General features: G+C 36.1%; 1 protein-coding gene across 1 annotated transcript; it reads right to left on the reverse strand.

Moving 5' to 3' along the window:
* Positions 1 to 4,727: 4,727 nt before the first annotated feature.
* On the reverse strand, positions 4,728 to 8,518 carry LOC114922513 (vomeronasal type-2 receptor 26-like). Its single transcript, XM_029283963.1, has 4 exons — positions 7,715 to 8,518; positions 6,760 to 6,987; positions 6,089 to 6,215; positions 4,728 to 5,638 (listed from the first exon to the last, which is right to left on the reverse strand). Exons 1-4 carry the CDS (start codon positions 8,516 to 8,518, stop codon positions 4,728 to 4,730), a joined length of 2,070 nt encoding a protein of 689 aa, XP_029139796.1.
* Between the last annotated feature and the right edge of the window lie 2,304 nt (positions 8,519 to 10,822).

Consider the following 10,822-nt stretch of genomic DNA (forward strand, 5'->3'; position numbering starts at 1 on the left):
TTTTTTAATGCTAGAATGAAGGTGAAGTGAATAATTTTTATGGCAACATTTGAAAAAGCACTCCTCAATTAAAATAAAAGGTAAACACTTCAGTTTTCAGTAATTTACTATCTGGAAACTTGGTTGTTCAATAACAAATTTAGAGAAGGACATGAAACTTTCTCTTCTGTGTGTAAATTATTTTAAGATGAAGACTCTCAAAAGGTTCCTCCAAAAACCTCAATCAGAGCATGCATAAAAGTTGAAACACAAACTGTTGAAGGTTCTCTAAGTCTTCTTGGACAACGTGTGCAGTTTGTTAAAATATCCCTTTTACAAAATCCAACTCATGCCTGAACAAGAGCTACTAGATCATAACCCATCCATTTTCCAGGAAGGAATTTTAAGTTACCCACTGCAAGACATCAGATGCTTCCACTAAGCATGGAGCTCCACTCAGTGGGGAAGATCAGTCCTTCTATTTTCAGAAGTATATGAATATCTCAAACTCTCCTTGAAAAGGAATACTGGTTGAGGTTCCTTCAACCCCAGAGATACCTTCCCATCATACAGCTTGGCTTAGCTTTTTCTCCTCCATTTCCCATATTTCATATTATATATTTCTTTTCTTAATGCAAATTTTTATTTCTGTGTAAGGCCTAATTCTTCTAATTATCACATAACAACCAGGGATCATTAATGCTACTTATAAAAGGAACAAGGAGGAGAAGATAATGATGGAAAAGGAGGAAGAATGGGAGGCTGAAGATAGTGCTATCCAGCAAAGAAAAGATGCTGCCAGTTATTGGAATTGAGGCTAATATGAATATGAAAAGACTTCCTAGTTCAAATTAACTTGCTTTCCATATATAAATTCTTACACAGTGTCCTCAAAGAGCTCCTTAGAGGGACGCTTGCTGAAGTCCATTATTGTATGGAAGACATAGATCTGGGAGAGCATGTTCACAACAATGAGGTCTCCTGACTGATATTGCTTGTGAAGAAATGGCAGAGGGTCACTGATGCTGCAGTTAGTCCTGTGAATCCTGCACATCATTTGAGGTAAAAGCGCAATAACCAATACTGCAAATACCATCACTTTTAACAACAGCATTTCTTTGTAAGCCAATTTGTCTGTCTCGAAATTCTTTTTCATGAAGTATAATTTTATTTGAGCTAATAGCTCAGCCACTCCCCCTGGACCTAAAATTAATGTTGAAATAATAATATAGGGATTGATAATTGCAGTAGAAAAGACAGTAATTTCAGAATCAAAGTCCTAGGTAGCCTTGAGCAAAAAACATGTTTTTGCCATCTTAGTAGAGATCATCTTTATCATTCTGTAGTGTGGCATCACAAAATGAAAATGCTTGTAATAATTGAGATATGAGAAAAATCCTAACTAATGAAAAAAAAAGTTTCCTGCATTTGTTAAAGGAGAAGAAAAGAGTTTTATCCCAAATGTTATAACAAAAATAGCTTAATTTTTTATTTTATTTAATAGGTTTATGATATTAATTCACAGAAGAGTTAGAATAGAGTCAAAGTTAAGTTTAGGGTTCCTTTTACTCCAAAACTGATTCTGAATGTGTTTTGTCCCCTTCTGAGAATAATGTGTGGGGAAAAAAACTGAACAGAATTGCTGCCCCCCCCCCTAAACACAGTCTATTTGGGGGCAAATGTTTAATCAAAGTTTACATCCCAAATTTTGAGACTGATTTAAGTTATATGGAAACTAATCAAGGAGAGAAGCAACCAAGAAGAAATTTCCTGACAGAACAATTAATCAGTGGAACGACTTGCCTCCAGAAGCTGTGAATGCTCCAACAATGAAAGTTTTTAAGAAGAGATTGGACAACCATTTGTCTGAAATGGTATAGAGTTTCCTGCCTGAGCAGGGGGTTGGACTAGAAGACCTCCAACATCCCTTCCAACTTTGTTATTCTATGCAGACTATTCAGATTATTTCTGAATAGATGTGAAACTGTTGATGCAGTAGCCCATCCCATCGTGGTTGGTTGCACAAGAGTTAGTAGTTCAATTTTATATGTCCTCTGCCAATTTCTTCAGAGTCTTCTTCCAAATAAAATAGGCAGCTGCTTCCTCCTCTTCCTCCTCCTGTTTTTGATTTCTTTTTGATTTCTTAATCTCATCTTGAGATTAGATGTCCACCTTCCCTACAAAAAGTTATTGAAATGGAATAGCTCAATGATAGGGTAAAAAAAAAACTCTCCCCAGTATTTATTTTTTCAACCATGTGAACAATGTGATTTGGTTCAAGTTCTTAAAAATAAATTGATACACAAATTGACAAGCCAGCTATACAGATAGATGGTTCTATAGCATCCATTAAGACAAACACTGCTGCATTCTGGATATGCTATATTTTCTGGGTAGTCTTTAAATGCATCTTTGTATAACAAACATTGCTGTAACTTGTCTAGGTGTTAATGAGGATTTACTTATAAGCGGCCATGATCACTTCTACTAGCTAAAGCTGCTGTTGCATACCAGCTGAATCAGGGTCCTTTTAGTCATGATTTCTATCTGATATAATTATCAATGTTGTTCCCATTTACAGTCATCTGAAAGATTCAAAGTGAGGGGTCCTTGGTGTTCTCTGAGCTTGGCTTTTTTCTCGTAGATGTTTCATTACCTGAACTAGGTAACACCATCATATTAATAAAGATTATGGTTTTTTCTCAATTTATATTTTAGTGACCTGCCCTGTTAGTGTTGGTAAGACTAATCTTGGTGGTTCCTTGGTTGGGCTGTTTGCTGTTAGCTTGTTTGGGTGTTTCTTGATTGGGATATTGTTTACTCCTTAATTGTTAGTCTGATGTTAATCTTGGTGTTAATCATGTCTCCTGATGGTGCTCATGAATGTGTTCTGCTAGTCTTCTACCTATTTGTTCTATGTAGTAGCTATTGTAAATCTTTACACTGTATAGTGTAGATCAGGGGTGTCAAACTGCCAGCCCATGGTCCGGATGCATCATAGCGAAACCGTGCCCACCCCATTGCCAGCAATGGAAAAAAAGTCACGATGCATTGTGACACATCACAGGAATTTGACACCCCTGGTGTAGATAACTGCCTTTTTTCTTCTGGGTCTTTTAGTTTACTTAGAATACTTTGGAGGGCTTTAGTTGGCTTGTGTGCAACACTGATGCCATGTGGTTGTTGTTGGTTTCTGAGATTTTTTTGATGTTATCCTTTTTATGACCTGTCTAGGTTGGGTTATATTGGGTTGAGTGGTCAGGCTCAGACAAGATGATTTTTTAATAAAATTATGGATAGACTTAACCATAGTTTCAACTGGGAAACTGTGATCAAGCCAAGTCCAAAAATGCTAGAGAATTCCTGGGAGCCTGGCACTGTGACAGATCACCCATCAGTGGACATATAGACATAAACAAAATCTATATACTGTGCAAAAAAGATAATCAACAAGCCAAAAAGGGTTTACCCTTTGAATGAGTTTCTTTACAGAAAAATAAAACAATCTTAATCCTTCCATTCTAGAGGCTGGTTGGGCAAAGAGGCAAACAGGTGACATCCCATGAGTTGAGGTTCTTTGGAGCTTTGGAATCTGAGGTGAATTCAAGATGATCTGTAGTATGCATTCTTCCATCTTTAGAATAGATCCACATTCAAGGTTGCCTGTATTTGGCTGTTTGGGGGATCCACAGATAGCCTCTGACAATGTCATGGTTGGAATATATTCCTCTTCTCTTGAAATCTCACAATGTTACCAAGCAATAAATAATGGAAGAATAGCATAAATTTCAATCAAATTTTTTTGGGTGAAAAAAATACTGGTCAACACAAATTATTATTATTTAGTGTACAATGTGAACATGACAGAAGAGAAGTAAACATACACACACACACACATGTATACACACAGAGAGAGACAGACAGACTGACAAACAGATATATAGATATATTCCACTTAATTATAGATAAAACCTCTATGGGGGTATGGCGGTGGCCTCATAACTGAATGTTCAATTCAGCTATCCAGGTAATTTCCTCTGGCTTTGCTTTATGCAGATCTTCTAGGGAACCAGAAGGGCAATGTAAGGACCTACATCATCTAGGCCTCCCAAGAAAGCAGAACTCTTGAAACAGGCATTGTCTCAAAAGGAACTTTTATTAGGGGTGAGTGACAACAGGAAAACCAAGGCGAGGTCTGGGGGAAAACCCACACAAGCAGTCTATTAAAAGCAATAATCATTACTCCTCCCCCCAAGGCTCTAGTGTTCATTTGAATCCAAGCCAATCCACAGGTGCATATTGTTTTGGTAACTGGCTCCATTGGCGGGCTTTTCAAGTTCTCTCTCACTTTTGTTTCTCTCTGGCTCCAACATAAACTATCTCCAAGATAAGGATGTATACCTTCTCCTGCGGGAAGGGCATAGTGGCAGGACAGTGCAAAGCATCCCCAAAGCACCCCCCCTCCCAACAGAATGGTAGGCCCCAAGAAATGGTTACAAAAGCTTATAGATATAATGGAAAGAAAAGCAAGACATTACTTTGGGGATCTGAAATGCAATCTTGCACAATATGTTTCATAGGTCAAAACAAATGAAATAGATAGTATGCAAATGGCAATTCTTTATTTTACTTGTCAGCTGAAAATTAAACTGAAGATTTGAAAGGGCATAATTCTAGGTGATATTATATTAGAAGATTAAATATTTCTCTTTTCCTACAGACAATCTGAAATAATGATATATATAATTTTATGTTTTGCTCTGGGTTTGTCTTCTTAGCTGTTTTTTGCTGTTTAGAGAAGGCCTCAGAACAATGATATAGCATTTAGGGGAAAAAATACAAATCAGTAATCCAACATTAGAAGCAATAATCGAGAAGATCTCCACAGCAACCATATATTTTCCTTTGGTGCTCAGGTATGTTGGAACAAAGGACAACCAGACACTGCAGAAGAGCAACATGCTGAAGGTGATAAACTTGGCTTCATTGAATACATCAGGCAATTTTCTTGCTAGAAAAGCCACCGTGAAGCTGATAATGGCGAGGAAGCCCATATAGCCCAAGACACAGTAGAACATGAAGACTGATCCTTCATTACACTCCAGAAAGATTTCTTGTACCCCTGAATTTGTATCAACATCTGGAAATGGGGGAGATGTCATCAGCCATATAGTGCAAATAGTTGCTTGAATTAAGCTACAGCCCAACACGATGGACATGGCCAATCTTCTCCCCACCCATTTGATTATCCTAGACCCAGGCTTAGTAGCCATGAAAGCCAGAACTACATTGATGGTTTTGGCCAACACACAGGAAATGGCCACAGAGAAGATAATACCAAAGGCAGTTTGACGAAGGAGACATGTCATCTTGCCAGGTTTTCCAAGGAATAATAAACAAGAAAGAAAAGACAAGAGGAGAGCAATAAGGAGAGCATAGGTGAGATTCCGGTTGTTGGCTTTGACAATGGGAGTGTCCTGATGCTTAATAAAGATCCAAAGGACTCCTACTGTAACCAAAGAAAACAAAAGAGCAGAACTGGCCAAAATAATCCCCAAAGTTTCTTCATACATCAAAAATGTTGCAATCTTTGGAAGACACAAATCCTGGTTCACATTTGCATATTGATCTTCTGGACACTGAAAGCAATCATCTATGTCTACAAAATAAATTAACAATGTATATATTACACTGAAAGAATAAAAACTGAGCACTACGTGTTAAGAACAAAATCTTGTTGCATAACAAGTGAAAGCTAGTAAACCTTCTGTTTTATTATTTATTTTCATCAAATTTGCACTGTTGAAATCCATTCAGTAAACTGAAAGCTGATCAGTGTGCTACTTTTTACTCTTTCCATCTGTTAACAGGAACTTTTAATTAGAGTATTAATGTAGACCCGGGGTGTCAAACTGCCGGCCCGCAGACCGGATGAGTCATCCGGAAGCCAAGCCCACCCTATTGCCGGCAATGGCAAAATCATCCCGATAAGTTGCGCGACGTCACGTGACGTCGTGGGTTTGACATGTCTGATGTAGACTTTTCATTGCTGTTTTTACTCACAGTTTTATTTAGATATATGTTTACAATCTCATATGCAAGACCTTACCATCTTGGTTGGAAATCTTCCCATGTGGACATTGTAGACAATTATAGCAGCAAAATGGTTTGTCTTCTATCTTGCTCCTAGTATAACCTGAATGGCACCTACTATTACACAAAGATAGAGGTTGGACCTGTTCAAGAAGAAAAGGAGAATATGGGATTTTTTAAAAATCATTTAGTGGTAACACAGTACTAAGCAGTGTTATAATGCTCTCCTTCTCTGCCTTCACATGTAGTTAGCTTCTGCTTTAGTTTCTTCAGAAAAGAGAAGGATTATTTCATTTGAAAAAAGTAGTCAAACATACAACCTTCAGCATTAAATGAGGATTAAAAGGTAGGTAGATTATCTTCAAAAGCTAGACAGACCACTGTTATCTCTACAAAATCCAAAATCTTTGCAATATCCTTGGCACAACATTTGTTTTGTGCTGAATAGGAAAAACATAGTTTTATTTTAATATGACAAGAAACATCAGTTTTACTTCTTAAATACCCCAATCTCTCCATTCACAAATCTAACTTAGAGCTGAGACACCATGTAACACTCTGGAGAATATTTAGTAGTCTTGGAGTATTGCAACTGAATCTAATTTCTGTGTTGAACTTTGAAACTAAGACAACTTGAGGGATGACAGAAAGATATTTGTTTACAAGCTAAAATGGAACTAAGCATACCTGATTAAATCTCTTTGGCCATACAATATCATCGTCATCAATGTTGAACAATGCTTCCTGGGAATCCATGAGCTTCATCTCTCCAACTCTGACTCTCAGAAATGATAGATTGGGGAATGTGATCCAATTCATAATATCAAATCCAGTCTCCAATTCTCCATTTTGGTTGAAAGAAACTTTTTGTCCAGCACTATTGTTGAATGAGACACCTCTCATAAATTGGTTTAGCTACAATGGAAAAGAAGAAAGAGAAAATAGATATAAATACTGTAGTTCAGGTACCCAGATGAAAACATTCATTCCCCCATTTAATAATATTTCCTTCAAAGTTTAAGGGAAGATAGTAGGCAATGTAATAACATTATAGACTCTGGTAAACCAGCATTAAAATAATGCATCCTTTAGAGCACAAACACAAACTCAAGCAACCAAAATGTAATACACACACAAATACCCAAAACAATAAAATAGAAAATAAAAGAAAATAATTTTTATATTTCCCTTGGAACAATAAATGTAATTGAGGTTTAGGATTCAGGTGATAGATAGATAGATAGATAGATAGACAGACAGACAGACAGACAGACAGACAGACAGACAGACAGACAGACAGACAGACAGACAGACAGACAGACAGACAGACAGACAGACAGACGATAATCTCTATACTTAGTAATTCTTGAAATATGGAAATTCAGGAAAGCATGGGAAACTTAGAATTGTAAGGCCAAATAAAGAACACCATTAATATAAAATAAAAAATAGTATGCTACTGTCCTAATACATATATGATAATTTTAGTGACATTATTTGGAATAGAGCTGGAGAGAAAATGGCATTGAGTAAAACTACATCCTTAGATACATTATCCTTGGAAGAATGTATTTCATTTAGGTTTAGGATCAGGGTGGCAGATACAGTGAGTAGCTAGTAATTGATTTGCTTAAGGTTTTACCTTCCACAACTTTTGATCCAGAAGTTCCAATTTGGCCTCGTGCCCTCTAGCTCTGTCTTCCAGCATTGACGTATGGAAGTCATGCAAAGCATATGCCACTACATGGATGGCATTGTAGATGCTGTAGCTATGGCTAGTCATGTCCATTTCAAACACAGATGTAGGAAGAGCTAACAGTTTCTCCTTTCCGGTGCAGGGAATTACATTTTTGTCTTCATTCATAACAGAGATGGAGAAGGAACATTCAAAGGCACTTTCCCAGAAGAGCCTGATAAAAGTATCTTCTTTTTCCAAGATAGGGTCCTTCATCTGAACAAATTTCTGGAATCCTGACACCTTCTCTGTGTGAATTGCAAAAAACAGAGCACCATGGAGGAAGACTAGGTCACCATTCCTTAGAAGGGGAAGTGAGATGAAATCCATCTCAGCGGTCATCACCCAGATTTTACTCTTTCTCCATAATGATGCATCTTCAGTTTTCAAATTAGTGGAAAGAAGTCTCAGAACTATAATTCCATAAATTTCACCATGAACTAATACTACATTAACTGTGCTTTTCATAACCACCATGTACATTTGAAGTCCCACTTCCACCTGCTCAGCAAAGCTATTTGAATAATCAATGACAGGAAATATTTCAATGAAAGCTGAACAGATCCCTCTCTGGGCAAACATGGAAACCATATTTTGTATAAACTTCTCACCATTGTCATCTGTTGCTGACAAGATCCCAATCCATGTCCATCCAAAATGCAAAAGTAATAAACAAATTCCCTTATATTGACCATCTATATTTGGGAACATTTGTTGCCATAACACAGCCTCTTTTTGCATACTACTTTCAGTAGTGGAACCATAGATTAACTTAAAAAAGAAAAAGAAAAAGAAAAATACAGGGCAATAGGCAACATGACACTTATCCTCTTCTTCCTTTTTTGAAATGTGGGATGAAAAGATATTATTTACCCATTTAAACTATAACATACATATTAATGCTCAACAGCATTTCATATTTTGACTATTTGACATATATATTTAGAATATGCTAGGAGGAAATTATTAAGTCATCATTCCCACGTTTCCATTAGCAAATTTGATAAAAAAAACACATTATTGCCTTTCACATAAAATTAAATTTCATGGAAATGTTTGTAACATTTACCTGTTTGGCTTTCCACTTTTACATTGCAACAACAACAAAAACATACAAGAATTTCTCCTCCTACATTACATTAGATTACATTATATTACAATTAATCTATTTTTTCCATCTCTATTGTCCCAATTTCTGTCATATTCTATAACTCATTTTTCTCAATTAATCATGTTCCTTTCTTTTCCTTCAATAACATTAAGGGAAACCAGAAATTGTAAATCGGTTGGTACATCATAAATTACTTTTCTGTTCTTATAGTTCTGAAAATACTGTATACTTTAGACCTTGTTTTTCTTAAATACAGCTTTAATAGAGGATTAATTTTAGGGGAAGCATACCACCCTCCTTAATCCTTTAAATCTTTCAAACAATAAAACATCAAAAGAGTTATGGCCATAAGTCTGCATACATTAGTCAACTACAGCTGAATTCCTTTGTGGTATCCAGAAATCCTTAGTTTTGTTAAGAATAGTCTTTATTTCAAAAAGAACTCCTTCCTTCCTATATCATAAATTCTCCCATTTAAAGAAAAGAACAGTGCACTGATAGTTATCTATTTGTTCTGGGCTCCATCAAAGGTGATACCTGTGGCATCTTGTAGAGAGACAGGACAGCACTCATGTGTACACACACATCAGATGTAGGTCCTCCAATGACTGCTATTGGTCTGTGCTGTGTTTCACAGTTGTAGTTAGGAAGGAACTGTCCCTTTCTAGAGAAAAGCTCCAGTGAGGCCTGATATGTCCAACTTGTCATGAAGTAGGTATTATAGATCTGAAAACCGAGGGTGTGATTGGGTAAAATATTGGGATTTCTATTGACCTCTGTGATGGCAAATTCTAAGGCCAAGATGTGCTGGTATATTGGAGTCATAACTCTGGAAAAGGAAATACATATTTTGTCACTTTGCAGTCATAATATACATAGATATACATAATATACATTTATAGGTGAGTGATAAAATAGCACTGTAAGTATTTTGTTTTTAATGAGCAGGGTCATAGATGAAGTTTTCATAGCCTTTGAACAATATTGGTTATGAAAATGACTTTTACCCAACAGTCACTCATCCTACTGGGTAATCATTTCACAAATTAAATTCATTTATTATGATTTTCAAGAGTACCATTGCATTTTGGAGAAGAGTACTCCATTTTCTTTAAGGGCTCCAAACATCATTCACTCTTGATTGTAATTTTGGAGTCCAAACTAGCTTTGATGGCTCTGTAGCAAATATGTAAACAGACTATAGTATAGCTCACTATAACTGATAATGCACAGTTTTAACAATCCAAATTCATCTTGAAATAACTTGGGTGTTTTAAAATAGGGAATGGCAATTGGATTATCTAACATAACCCATTAGCTGGTGTCCCAAAAAAAGAAGCATAATTTATTCCATGATGTTAGCGAGGACATTTCATTTCATAATCTGATAATTAAAGACAGCAATCTTTAAGATTCTACTTAAAAATGGTTATTACTCTGATGCCATATACTATAACAAGAATGGACTTTTGTCAATACTATTATTTTTAATGTTTGAATGAAAGTAAAATAAAATATTTTCATGACAACCCTTAAAAAAGAAAGCCACATTTTTTTTAAAGTAAATATTTCAGACTTCAGTAATTTATTATAGGGGAACTTGGCTGTTCTATAAAGAAGCCAGAGAAGGACACAAAATGTTCTCTTCTCTGTGTGAGGAGTCCCAGGAAGATTCTTTTAAAGAACCACAATCAGTGCAATGTATAAAAGTGAAATCACGAAAACTGTTATAGATGCTCTAAGTCTTCTTGGACAACACAGAATAACCCAAAGTGCAGTTTGCTAAAACATCCCCTTTACAAAATCCAATTCACACTTGAGCAAGAACTAATAGATTATAACCCATCTATTTCCCAGGAAATATTTTGGGTTACCTGCTGAAAGATTTCAGATTCACCCCCCTA

The sequence above is a fragment of the Protobothrops mucrosquamatus genome, unplaced genomic scaffold (genome assembly GCF_001527695.2).
Source record: "Protobothrops mucrosquamatus isolate PMUCROS unplaced genomic scaffold, P.Mucros_1.0 scaffold303, whole genome shotgun sequence".
Classification (NCBI taxonomy): Eukaryota; Metazoa; Chordata; class Lepidosauria; order Squamata; family Viperidae; genus Protobothrops; species Protobothrops mucrosquamatus.